The sequence below is a fragment of the Budorcas taxicolor genome, chromosome 5 (assembly GCF_023091745.1).
Source record: "Budorcas taxicolor isolate Tak-1 chromosome 5, Takin1.1, whole genome shotgun sequence".
NCBI classification, from domain to species: Eukaryota; Metazoa; Chordata; class Mammalia; order Artiodactyla; family Bovidae; genus Budorcas; species Budorcas taxicolor.
In genome coordinates, this window is record NC_068914.1 from 3,765,801 (window position 1) to 3,779,433 (window position 13,633).

The 13,633-nt window shown below is 54.3% G+C and overlaps 1 protein-coding gene across 1 annotated transcript; it reads left to right on the forward strand.

Moving 5' to 3' along the window:
• Positions 1-533: 533 nt before the first annotated feature.
• GDF10 (growth differentiation factor 10) lies at positions 534-12,198 on the forward strand. Its single transcript, XM_052641430.1, has 3 exons — positions 534-855; positions 9,082-10,007; positions 12,007-12,198. The coding sequence occupies exons 1-3, from the start codon at positions 534-536 to the stop codon at positions 12,196-12,198; spliced, it is 1,440 nt and encodes a 479-aa protein (XP_052497390.1).
• The last annotated feature ends 1,435 nt before the right edge of the window (positions 12,199-13,633 follow it).

The window sequence follows — 13,633 nt, forward strand, 5'->3', positions numbered from 1 at the left end:
CGCAGGGGAGCGACGAACGCGCCTGCCGACGCCCACGCCCCCTACATTTTGGGCGCACACTCGGGCGCACACCCCTGCGCGCGCGCGCCGCCACACTCGGGCGTACGCACGCCGCTGTCGGGCCAGGGATTGCCGTGTCGGCCGCGGCCCGGAGTGGTCCGGGGCGCTCAGCCGGGTCTCCCTCCAGGGCTCCGCCGGCCGCCCCGCCCCACCCCGCCCCTCGAACCCGCCGAGCCGAGCGCGCCTGGGGCTGCAAAGTTTTGCCTTCAGTCCGCCAAGGCAGCGCGCAGGCTTGGGCTCGGCTCGGCTGTGCGTGGCTCCGGATTGCCGTGACCGCTGGCCTTACCGTGCGCCCGGCTGTGCGCCCCGCTCTGCCCCGCGCCCCGCGCGGATCTCGGCATCCCGAGCCCCCGCCTGCGTGCGCAGTCAGCGTGCCCTCCTGCTGCAGGGTCTGTTCTCAGCCTCCTGTGCGTCCTCGATCTCCTTTCTCCTCCTCCCCGGCGGCTCTGGCCCCTTCGCCTCCGCCACCCATCATGGCTCGTGGCCCCGCTCGGACCAGCCTGGGACCCGGGTCCCAACAGCTGCCGCTGCTGTCGCTACTGCTGCTGCTGCTGCTGCTCCGGGACGCAGACGGCAGCCACACGGCCGCCGCTCGGCCTGCCCCGCCCGCGGCCGCCGACGGCCTTGCAGGGGACAAGAACCCCCAGCGGTCTCCAGGAGACGTGGCCGCTGCACAGAGCCCAGGCGCCCAGGACATGGTTGCTGTCCACATGCTCCGGCTTTATGAGAAATACAGCCGAAGGGGCGCGAGGCCGGGAGGGGGCAACACGGTCCGCAGTTTCCGTGCCGGGCTGGGTAAGTAGAGGGGGCCCCCCACTCCTCTTTTCCTTGGCCTCCGGCCCTCCTCACTGGTCCATCCTCTCACATCCCTGCACCTTTGCTTTTCCTCTTCCATTCACTGACGAGTTCATTCATTCTTTCACTAACTATTCCACCTTCCCCCTCCTCACCCCTCCGCCCCCCAGCACTCTATGCCAGGCCCTGAGCCTCCAGTGGGAACGCCAGAGTGACACAGAGTGACAGATTTCCTGCCCCTGGGGTGCCACTAAGCCTGCGAAGGTGGAAAACTTGCTGGAGACAGACCACCCCACCCACAAGGCTGTAAGCACAGGATGAAGGTGGCACTGGGCTGGCAGAGCTCAGGGTCTGTGTGCGTGGGTAGAGGGTGAGGGTGGGGGTTGGGGGGATCCATGTAGCAGGGTTTAGTTATGCGGACTCTTGACAGATGAGGCAGGTGCTGGGGAGAGCCCGCCAGGTGGGTATAATGCAGCCCTGAAGGAAGTGCTGGCACTGGGCCCAGGCACGTATAGTTGGGGCATTTAGTGGGTATGGGGCTGGGAAGCAGGGTGGACAGAGAATGGGGTTGAGTGCCCAGCCTTGGGTACATGGGACTGAAGTCTGCTGAGCACTAGCATGAAGTGTTCAACCATGGTGGTTTGAGGAAAGGTCTAGAAGCTTGGGCAGTGGGGGTTCCCCTTTTCTCTCCTGCCCTTGCCCCTCCTGGGTAGACCCTTTCCCCTCTCCCCACACCCTGGATGAAACTGGACAGAGATCGTTTGCAGACCCCTACCCTCCTTGCTTCCGAGAGCCCTTCAGAATCCAGCTTCCACTGACTGCCCGCTCAGCCTGGGCTACCTCTGTAGGCCCAGAGTGAGCAGAGGGGAGAGGTGCGGCCTGGCGGCAGGAGCTGAGGGAAGACCCTCGTTGTCATGGAGATTACTCATGGTCTCAGAATGCCATTGCAGAAAACGTGGGTAGGGGTTCCCTGCAGCCCTTGTGGAGGAGGAGGCCATCCATCAGGGGAAAGATCATTGATCTGTTAGGCCCCTTTTGAGGTGGAGGGGAACAAGCCCAGCACTGGGCAGCCAGACAGCCCGGGGTCAGATCTGCCATCTCCCTGTTGATCACTGGGTGTGTGATTTGGGGTAACACAGCCATGACATAGAACCAAATCCCAGAAGTTGGTCTCCCAGAAATGTATACTGGGAACTCCTGCCACAGAGGCCCCTCCCTGACCCCACTCCCATCCCCTACTGGACAGACTCACTAGGTCAGTGTTCCTGGGTTCCAAGCCAACCAGATCTAACTCCATCCTCCCTGGTGCCTTTAGTTACATCTTGGGGCACATTTCTGGAGTATTATTATTAAGCCACTCAAGATGCATTTAGCATGACTGTGACCTTGGGCAAATGGCTAAAATGAAGCTCTGTGGACTTGCGTGTACTCACCTACAGAATTGGCTGGTCATGGCAGTATCTTCCCTGTGGAGTTGCAGGAAAGATGACATGAAATGATATGTGTAAGCCCGGAGCCCAGCACTGTCTGGGTTAGGTGTTGGTACATTGTATTTCCCCATATACAAAACATTTGTGTTCACAGAGGTGTAGACTTGACCTTGCATCCATTAATTCAGTCCCCAAAGCCTTGCAGCTGGGGAAAGCAAGGCTGGCAAGGTTACTGCTGCAATAAGGGGCGAATATGACCGCTGAGCCCACCTGGCTCCTACAGGCCCAGGCATGAAGGTGCACAATGTGTTTCCCTGTTTTCATAGACTGGGGGTATGAGGAACAGTGAAGCAACAGTTAGCCCTGAGAAGAACGTGGTGGCAGTACTTCAGATCCAGCCCTCTGATTTTACAGATAAAGAGACTCAGGCCAGGGCAGGCAGAACTGTTCGCAGCGGCAGTGGTCGGCACTGTCTGTCAGGATCAGGCTGTTTTCACCGCTAGTCCATCTGCAAACTCCCATCAAAACTGAGCCTAGGATTTAGGAGACAGAGGGTGGAACAGACAATGACTCTGTTAGGCAGATCAGAATTATTCTGGACCAGTCTTGGATTTTCTGATAAATCCAGCACTCTTGTTTGGAACCATCTGGCAGCCATGGGTAGAAGTCCCAGCTCCGCCAGCTACTGGCCGTGTGCTGCAGCACGCATGACGATGCCTCTCTGAGCACTGATTTCTTTGCACATAGAGGCAAGGTGACGATTCAGTGGGTTGAACTAAATTTTGTGTCTGACTCAGGAAGCTTGGTTTCTCATCCCCTCCCTTGATTTCCTTAAGTTGGTTTGTACCCAGCTCCTGGGCAGCCCTCAGAGGTGCCTGCTTCATGGCCCGTGACCCTGCTGTGAGGAGGTGTGAGCCTGGGCAGGACTCCTTATTTTATGAATGAGGCACAGATGTAAGGGTTTCAGCTCTGGATCATGGCAGTGCCAGCCTGCTCCAGGACGGTGGCCTCTGCTGTCTCAATGGGGTGGTCCCTGCAGCTCGTGTTGCAATGGAATCATGTCCTCTGCCTGCCAACAGGCAGCACAGCTCAGATTCCAAGTGCAGGCTGGGAGCTGGACCAAATCTTGAATCTGTGACCTGGGCCAGGGACTGAGCTTGTCCATGACTCAGTTTTGTCAGTTCTAAAATGAAGCTAATCATGCTCTCTTCCTCATAGGGCTTTTCAAATGGATTGCAGTAAGTCCAGTGCTTAACACCGCCTGGCACATGTAAGTTCAGTAATGTGTTAGCTCTGCCATTATTACTCCAGCCGCCTCGCTCCTTCCCTCCCTTCCACTGCTCCCTGAAGCATGTCTTGTTCCCTACAAGTCCACGTCAACGGAGAGAGCTTCTGAACTTGACCGTAAAGGTTAAAAGTTAGACACCTCCAGCCCCAAACAATCTGCACTTAAGTCTAGGCCTTTCCACCTACCCATAGGATATTGGGCAAGTTACTTAACCTCTCTGAGGTTGGTGTCATCTCCAAAATGCGAGTAATGATACATACCCATCTATCAATAATGTGAAAAGTCACATTCAGTTGCCAAAGTCCTTCCTGAGCACCTCATTCAGTGGCAGATGCTGTAAGCCCAAAGGACACAAAGAAGCAAAGACTATTGACCCTTTCCAGAAAAGCTCAGAGAAGGCAATGGCAACCCACTCCAGTGCTCTTGCCTGGAGAATCCCAGGGACGGGGGAGCCTGGTGGGCTGCAGTCCATGGGGTCGCACAGAGTCGGACACGACTGAAGAGACTTAGCAGCAGCGGCAGCAGCAGAAAAGCTCACAGCTGGTTGAGAAGGAAGAAGTGAACAGAAGAATGTGAGCATCGGGACAAGTAGAACAATGGAGTAAGAACGGGTTGGGGCTGGGCTTCAGGAGCCCCAAGGGACAGCACTCACCCAGCAGGAGAAGGGCTGATGGGGAGGGGCTGGAGAAGCCGCCACAGAGCAAGGGGAGCGCCAGGCAGATTCTGAAGAGCAGAGGGTGTCAGCCAGGTATGGGAGTGGAGCCTGCCCCCGCGCACCGGGACCCCTGAGGAGTTTGGTTTCCATGAGGAAATAGCAGGAGGAGAGAGTTGGGAAATGAAAGTGGTCCATCAAGGCCATCAAGAGCTTGGAGTGTGATGAATTTGCCTACAGGCAGTGGGGCAGTGTAGAGTGTGCGTGTGGGGGTCGAGGGTGGAGAAGAGAAGAGGAGAGAGGAGAGATTATGGGAGTAGTGCACACTGTGCAAAAATCATGGAGAATCACAGTAAGGAAAAGAAGTTCTCCCCAGTCACAACCCAGATATGACCAGAGTTAATATGTTGTGGAATATTACATAGAGTTTTTATCCTAATGGGATTATATTTTCAACATGCATGTTAAACTTGCCATATTTTCACTCTTATTTGAAGTTCCTGGCGTGCTTTTTCATTACTGGTCATCCTGAATTGTTTTTTTATGCTTTTTTGGCCATTTGCAAATTTTCCTGTGGGAGTCACTTCATCCACTTGGGGTTCTTGTCTTTTTCTTAGTGATGTGTAGAGCTTGTGAAGGATGTTGACTCTTCATCCGTGACAGATGATTTCCTTGTGAAGGGTGAGGGTTGGTGTGAGGGTGACTGGGTGCTGGGGTCACACAGGCAGTCGTCAGGTTGTAGGCAAAGACAGTGGTGGAAAGATGCAGCGTTCAGGGTGGTTGTGGAGAAACAAGATGCAGCCACTGGGATAGGTTGGGTGCAGAAGGAAAAGAGGCTGTGAAAATTCTCAGGCTCCATGTGGAGAGTGTGGATAGGTGGCAATGCCCCCTGTTGGGCAGAAGGACAGTGGTCAGGGGTGTGGCGTCCTAAGTGTAGCCGAAGCTTGTGAAACCAAATGACCCTGTGTTCCAAGCACGTGCTGTGTGCCAGCCAGCTTGCTGAGAGTGTGCAGGAAGCGTGCACACATTCTGCCTAGTTGACTGAGGCACAGAGAGGCTGTGTGACTCGCCTAAGGCCCCGCAGCTAGTCAGTGATGAAGCAGGGTTTACACCCTGACTCTGGAGCCTGCCTAAAAATAGCTGCTCAGTACACATTAGTCCTTTTGCTTCTCTGCACGCCCACTGACTGGCCCACCGCTACCTGCTTCCAGCTTATTATGTTGGTGCTTGCATCTTCAGTCTGGCGTTCTCATGCTGGTCTCCCTGATGGCTGTTTCAGGGGCAATAGGTGAAGGGGCAGATCTCCAAATGGATTCTGTTTCTATTGAGCAGAGCAGTCTGAGAGTCCCCTTGGCCAGCAGGGAGCCTGGAGCGCCCACTGGGCTAGAGCCCTTTCCCTACCTCTTTCCCCTCCAATCCCATCCCTAGCAAGTCCAGAGGAGGTTGAGTGCTCAGTAGAGTGGACCTGATTAAGGTTCTAAGACTTCCAAAGATCCATAGAGAGATCAACTTGTCTAAATCAGGTCCTTTCTTTCCTGGAGAGTCAGAATGCAAAATCATCCAAGTAATGACTTGTGTTTGCAAAATATTTTAAGATTTCACAGCCCATCACCTTTGTTAATTAGCTGTTAGGCAGATCCAGATTCTATCCAAGGTACTTGGTTGGGGAGGATGGAGAGTGCGTGGGCTTGGGGTCACACAGGCCTGGAAGCATACTCTGATCCTGCCCCTTACCAACTGGGGGACTTTAGGCAAGTTATGTAGTCATGTACCCTCTCTGAAGCTCCATGATTTGCCCATTTGCCATCTCTGCTGCCCTGATTATGAACATAAAGAATCAAGCCTGCTTATATGCTTGGAACTTTCAGTTTCCTGAATGGTAAACAATATTATTCCCATTTTAAAGACGAGAAAACTAAGGCTCAAAGGGAAGTAACTGGACAAAAGTCCCCCGTGCAGTGCCACCGCTGAATTTGCATAATTGGCTGTGTTTTTCCGAAGAAAGAGACTTTCTGGACTTCTTTCAGGATGTTTGCTGAGCCCCAGGGCAGCAGGCCAGGAACCCTCTTTGTTCAGTGAAGCAGATTGATCTAGCAAAGACCCCTTCCTACCCTACCATTCAGCATGCATTTCTGAGCAGTGACAATCACTTAGGCATTGCACTAGGATCTAGAGATACAGCAGTGTACTCAGCTGCAAAGCCCTGCCCTCTTGAACGTTGTGTTCTAGGGGGAAACAGAAAAGGTTACAAGGAAATATATATTAGCTTGTCCCAAAGTGATGTGAAGACAAATGAAGCCCAGGACAGACAGTGATGGGGCTGCTCCTCCAGCCAGGGAGACCAGTGGGGATGCTGCTTGGCGGAGCCCTGCAGGATAGAAGCACTGTGCTTCTGTGGGAGAAGTGATGATGGCAGAAGGGACAGCTGGGACAAAGCCCTGAGATGGGAGTTTCATGTGTGGAAGGAGAGGAGGCCAGGGTGACTGGGGCAGAGATTGGGTTGCGGAGGGCAGATGCAACTGGGGAGGTAGGCAGGCCAGGTCATAGGGCCTTGGTAAGAGGTTGAGTTTTTTTGAGGGGGCGCTATGGAGGGCTCTGAGCAGGATGGTGACCTGAGGCTGAGAACACCCAGCCCACGGTGGGGGGCCTCATGTGGACAGTGTCCTGTGAAGCTGTGACAGGCACTGCAGCCGCTCCCAACCATTGCCATCTGTCTCATCCCTGGAATGAACTCCTCTGAGGACCTCTGACCACCTTTGCCAGGACCCTGATTGGCCCAGCACTTAGCCCAAAGTAGAAGTATCCCAAATATTTATCTGGAAAAGAGAGAGGCAGGGGAGGGTGCAGGAATGGAGACAGGAATCACAGGAAGGAGGAAGGAAGGCTCTTTTCTAGCTACCATGAGTTGGGAGCCACAGGCACCAGCATGGTTCACAGGAAATAGGGACTTCTTTGTGGGGATTCTCCTTTCTAGCCGGGGCTAATCCAAGCTAGGAGACTTCAGGGGGGTGGCCTTTCTCTCAGTCTGGAGTTCCCTGCAATGTAGGGATACAGGCACAGTCAGAGCTGGGCCAGTCTGTGGCCCTTCAGGCCACTGAAGGCTTGGGGGTTACCCACCCATACAGTTTCAAGCAGGGAGGGTCTTCATATAGCGGGCCGCCTAGTGAAGGCCAAGCTGCCTATGGCCAAAGGCATTCAAGCCAAATGGAGGAAAGACTCCTGCCTGCCCTGAGTGTAATTGATCAGGCTGCCTGACTGCTAAGATTCCTCCCTCTCTGAGTTCCTGAGGGTGCTCTCCCTGGCTCTCCATCCTAAGGGAGGGGCAGCATGCACCATTCCCCTCCTGTACCCCAAGCAGAAATAACCTCCAGGGCAGGCCGTACTCTCCTCCTCTACATCACGTCTTGCCACCCAGGGGACAGTCCTCCCAGCACCTTCGTCTGGTCATACACACCTCAAGTCAAGGTTGCTGTCCTGACCTTGGTGGTCCCAGTTATACTTTCTTAGTCCCTCTCTTGCCCTCTACTTTGTCACTGGAAGGGGAGCCAAGGTGCTTTTCTCCAGAAAGTCCCATCTTGGTTTCCCCCAGTCGGCTGTTTTCCTTCTCATCACACACTGCAGATGTCTAGGCCAGAGATGCTTGCATCCTGCTGTGAAGAGCCAGCTCTTTGGAAAGAGTCCGAAATGTCTACCCTCAAGCTTCCTAAGTGTTCTCCAGCAAAGAACCTGTTAGCAGAATGACGGAGTTGACTTGAATTGGGTAAAAGAAAAGTTCTTCCTCAGCTGTGTGAGCTGGACCACTGACTGAGAGGGGCCTGCACTGGTGTAGGAGGCTCTTGCTCTGCCAGCCTGGGTCATCTGGGTAAAAGTGGTGAGGAAGCACATTTAGGGGATTCCTCCTCTGTGCCTGGCACCTTATAGATGTTATTTATTTAATCCTCCAAGCATTCAGGTGAGACAGAGATTCTAGGTCCCTCTGAGGCAGATGAGCAAGGTGTTGTCCCATTAGGGCCTGGAAGCCTGGTTCCTAGGGTCTTTCCCAGCTGGAAGGGTGGGGCTGCCTTGTTGGTGAACTTGTGCGGGTCAACCCCAGATGTGTTTGAGGGATCCTGGTCCTTATCATGGGTCTGGCCTCTGGAGAGCAACCTGGTGTTGGAGGTTCTACGGAGTGACCTGCTGCAACCCTGATAGTGTTCTTTCTTTGTAAAACAAGTTCAAAAGGCCTTGGACAGAGTGAATAGCAGACACTCGAATAGCTGTGTTCTTAAGCTCAGTTTTTCTCAGAAGCCACTCAGAATGCAGGTACAGCGTGGGGGACGCTATTTAATTTACCTCATTTGGACAAAGGACTGCATTTAATGTCTATAAAATAGAGGGCTGTCCAAATACAAGAGGCAGCGGAGGCGGGGTCGGGGGGGCACTACTGTCAGCAGGGCTTGGATCCAACCCAAGCTATCCCAGATACCTCATTCTACCTTGTCTCATGAATGAAGGTGGTGGGAACGCTTGTTCAGTGAGGGGCATCAGAGTGCGGGGGTGGGACTGGGAGTTTCAGCGTGCAGCAACCCGGACCCTGTCTGCCGGCTTTTTTTTCTTCCTTTCTTTGTAATGGGATGTGGACAATCCCTAACCTCTCTGACCTTAATCCCGTGTACTCATCTGGTCACTGAAAATAGCAAAGGGTGCCCTCATCCGTTCAATGTGAGAATTACAGGGGATGCGGAAAGCCTGGCTGGCCTGGAAGTGCCCCCCCCCATCGATAGGCGTTCCTCCTCCGTAACCTGAGGGAGGCCTTGTGAACACGGGGCTTATCCAGGAGACAACCTAACAGGCTGTGGTCTGTCCTTCTCTTACAGAAGTGGTCAACCAGAAGGCCGTGTATTTCTTCAACCTGACTTCCATGCAAGATTCAGAAATGATCCTGACGGCCACATTCCACTTCTACGCAGAGCCACAGTGGCCCCCTGCGCGTGAAGTGCCCTGCAAACAGCGGGCCAAGAATGCATCCTGCCGCCTGCTGCCCCCTGGCCCCCCCGCACGCCAGCACTTGCTCTTCCGCAGCCTTTCGCAGAACACAGCCACTCAGGGGCTGCTCCGTGGGGCTATGGCCCTGCCACCCCTGCCGCGAGGCCTGTGGCAGGCCAAGGACATCTCCCTCATTGTCAAGGCGGCCCGCCGCGATGGCGAGCTGCTCCTGTCTGCTCAGCTGGATTCTGGGGAGAAGGACACAGGAGTGCCCAGGCTCGGCCCTCACGCACCCTACATTCTCATCTATGCCAATGACCTGGCCATCTCAGAGCCCAATAGCGTGTCAGTGACACTGCAAAGATACGACCCCTTCCAGGCTGGGGACCCAGAGCCTGGTGCAGCCCCCAACAGCTCAGCAGACCCCCGCGTGCGCCGGGCCACACAGGCACCCGGGCCCCTCCAGAACAACGAGCTGCCTGGGCTGGATGAGAGGCCAGCACATACCCCCCATGGCCAGCACTACCACAAGCACGAGCTGTGGCCCAGCCCCTTCCGTGCACTGAAGCCACGGCCAGGCCGCAAGGACCGCAGGAAGAAGGGCCAGGATGTGTTCATGGCCTCCTCGCAGGTGCTGGACTTCGATGAGAAGACGATGCAGAAAGCCCGGAAGAAGCAATGGGATGAGCCACGGGTCTGTTCCCGGAGGTATCTGAAGGTGGACTTCGCGGACATAGGGTGGAATGAATGGATCATCTCACCCAAGTCCTTTGACGCCTACTACTGCTCGGGAGCCTGCGAGTTCCCGATGCCCAAGGTAGGGTCACCCTGCTGTGCTCCGCTCACTGTCATCTCAGCTCTGCCCTCGCAGGCAAGTCCTTCTGCCTCATCACTCTGTTCCCTGTCTGTAAGCAGGGATAATAACACCTCCCATCCATCTGAGCCAGAGAATAGCTAGACAGGCATGCCCAAATGGCAGCCTGTTGGGTGGATACAACCCACAGATGGATGCTGTCTGGCTGTCCTTTTGAAAGTGTTGCCTTCATAGCATTGGAATTTTAAATCAGAACCTGTCTTCTTTTGCAGAGCAGGAGATCCATCCTTTCAGGTGTGTGTTTCCACACAGCAAATCACAGAGGCTGCGTGGACACTGGCCGTTCCCCCGTGCCCCACACCCCGCACACAGGTCCGGTCTCTTAAACCCCTTCGTTGTCAAGGCTCTTCTAGAAATCTGGTTTGGATTTCAGGGCATGGTGTCTGTAACCAGTGGAGATGGCCTTGGTGACTTCGCAGTGTGACTCTCCTTGTCCCCACCTCCCCTCCTCTACTCAGGGCAGAGTCTCACGTGGCAATTAGCTCTCATTGTTCACAAGTCTGCAGGACACACGTGGGACTGTTTGCTCCATTGCACTGACCTGGGTTTTCAGATGCTCACCTCCCCTCTGGGCTGGGCCATGGGTCTGTCCATCCATCTCCCCACAGCCTGAACTGCTGTGGGATGGCTGCCAGAGGATGTCAACCTCAGCACAGAGCTCACGCTTTCCTCCTACTTAGCTCTTCCGCTGAGTTCCAGGTCATGCCTTCCCCTCCAAGAGAGGAAGTCAGTGCGTAAATTCACTGTGAACGTAAATAAATCAGTCAGCTGGGGAAATCCCAGACCCAGACGTAGGGCCCTATTAACCTGTTTGGGAATTAAGAGGCTTTTCCTCAAAGCTGTGCATGTGCAGGAGAGAGGAAGGGAGGTGCCTGACGGAGAGACAGGCGTCTTCTGGAAGGATGCAGCCCCAGCAGGCGCAGAGGGAGTGTGCGGCAGCCCCCCGGCCCCTCCCCGACCCCGCTGGCTGACCCAGCACTTACCTTAGCAGTCTGCCTCCCTGTCTTCCCACCTTCCCTGACATCAGTCTGAACTCCCCAAACGCCGGTGTCCCGGCTTCACTTCCCACCTCCCACCTCCCCACCAGAGGCACAGGACATATAAAACTCTGGCCGACAATGAGCTGAAGCACCTGTAACATGGTGCTGTTCCTCTTCTGGGAGGTGCTTGAAAAATGGCATTCTCTGTGTTTGCAGCTGGGACCCGGACACTCCTGGATATGAGAGGCTGCTTGGAGAGGGAGGGGGAGAGAGCTGGAGTGGGCCCAGCGAGTGTGGTTTCCAGGCCAAACTACTTTCTAACTGAGGACTCTCGGTCAAGTTAGTCATTTTAAGCCTCAGTTTCACCAGTAAAATTAGAATCACGCCCACCCCATAAGCTGGATACGAGGACAAGATGGGGCAATGCCAGTGAAGCAGCACCTGCCACCTCACAGGCAGGCCCGCCCGGGAACTGGGTTTTCAGCCCCATCACAGTGGTGCACGTGTGCCTGCTGGCCTTCCCCTCCTGCGTGGAGAGCACGTCAGTGCTCACTGGACTCTGCAGGCTGGGCGGCTGTGGCCCGAGGAGCATTCTCCAACCTTTTCCCTGGCCTTCCCTCTGGTGCGCCTGGCCAGTTCCAGGTGCTCCCTGGGGATGTGTGACGTGCAGCTGTCTTCAAGTGGCCAGTGCCTTCTCCAATGCACCTTCCCTCCAAGAGCCCAAGATTTGGGGGGTAGGGGGTGGGAGGACGCCTTTTGCAAAGGTCTCTAGGACTCAGCCTGTAAGTGACTTCAGAGGAAATGTATGCCCAGCCCTGGGATCTCATCTTGTTTTCTTTCTCACTTTTTCTTCTTCACCTTTTCTGTGTCCTCAGTCAAGGACATGAGGCAGCATGGTGGGTGGGTGAGGACTGCGGGGTGGGCAGAGCTCGGAGGTGACCATGCTCCCTTCCCCCTTGTAGATGGTCCGCCCATCCAACCACGCCACCATCCAGAGCATCGTCAGGGCCGTGGGCATTGTCCCAGGCGTCCCAGAGCCATGCTGCGTTCCCGACAAGATGAGCTCTCTTGGGGTCCTTTTCCTGGATGAGAACCGGAATGTGGTTCTGAAGGTGTACCCCAACATGTCCGTGGAGACCTGTGCCTGCCGGTAAGACCAGCTGCTCTGGAGTGGAGGGAGCCTGCCCTGCCCACACACAGCAGGGTAGTATTCTGGGAACCTTCTGGAGTGAGCACTTGATTCAGGGTGCAGCTGCAAAAATAGGGCAGAGCCCGCAGACAGCCATCTGTCACCCCAGGGCATCGCTCTGGGGTCTTTCATTGCTGGTGATTCAGCCTCCTCAATGCCAGTTCGAATCCTTTAAAGGGATCTGGGAATTAAGCCTGACCTGATGGCTGCTCACAGCCCATCCCCTCTGCTCTGAAGGCCTGAAAACCAGTCATATCCATATGTTGGGTTTTGTGACCATCATCTCATAACCTGGAAAGAAGACTACAACCTTGAAGGTGCTCACGCCCTTCATATGGAAAGAACCTCTGCTTAAATAATCAGTTTCAAAACACTTTGGGCCGCAGAGTGATGCTGGAAAATGGATATGGAATATGATATAAATGGACGTTTCCTCTCAAAATCCACTGCAGATGCTTTTATACATACAGCATGCACATATAACCAATTTTGGTTTCTTTTTCTTAATATATATTTTATTTTAAAACAAAAAGGAGGGAGTTGACACCATTCCCCCACAGAGGGCGGCATGCTGGTTGCGTGCGCATTCTTTAAACCTGCTTATTGAGATAACCCACACAGCAATATGTTGGAATACTAAAACATAACCAAGATTTTATATTTTTGTAAATTATACTTTCTATACTGTAGATTGTGTATGGTCTGTGTTTTTATGGAAAGCTAATAAATTAAAGGGACAATGGTATCTTGAAAAACTGAATGTCACCCATTCCAAAAGATGGATGGATCCCCGTGTGTAAGTATGACATTCGGGGTCACCGCCATCTTTAGGAGCTGAGGCCCCTGTAAGTCGTCCTCACACTCTCTCGTCTTTAGCCTAAGCTCCAGACACTGGCCACTCCTGTGCCTCCCAGGGTCCTGCTCACTTATACTGCACCTCAGGTCCCCACCCCGGGCTTGTCCAGGTAAACACGACCCAGGCACGTTTAGGGGTCTCGCATCCTTAGCTTCAGTGGGGATATCGTTGATGGGGGGTGCTTGAGATATTTAAGGAACATCTATGGTAGCCTGCTCAGAGGTCTTCTTGGAGTAGTTCAGAGACTCAGCAGGAGTCGGGGGTCTTTCTGGAGGTTCCGGGACTGCTCCTGAGGGACTGAAATGTCTGCTCCTGCCTGCCCCCTTGTCAGCATCTCTGTCCCAAACAGCCTCCCCCAAGTGACTCCCTTGTCCCCGAGTTGACATTGCCTTACGGTTGTAGTGCCTGAAGCTGACTGACTAGCATTTCTGAAGTGAAAGAAAAAGGGAAAGTGAAAGTCACTCAGTCGTGTCCAACTGTTTGAGACCCCGTGGTCTGTAGTCCATGGAATGAAACTGGGTCCAGTTGGGGGCAGGTGTATAAC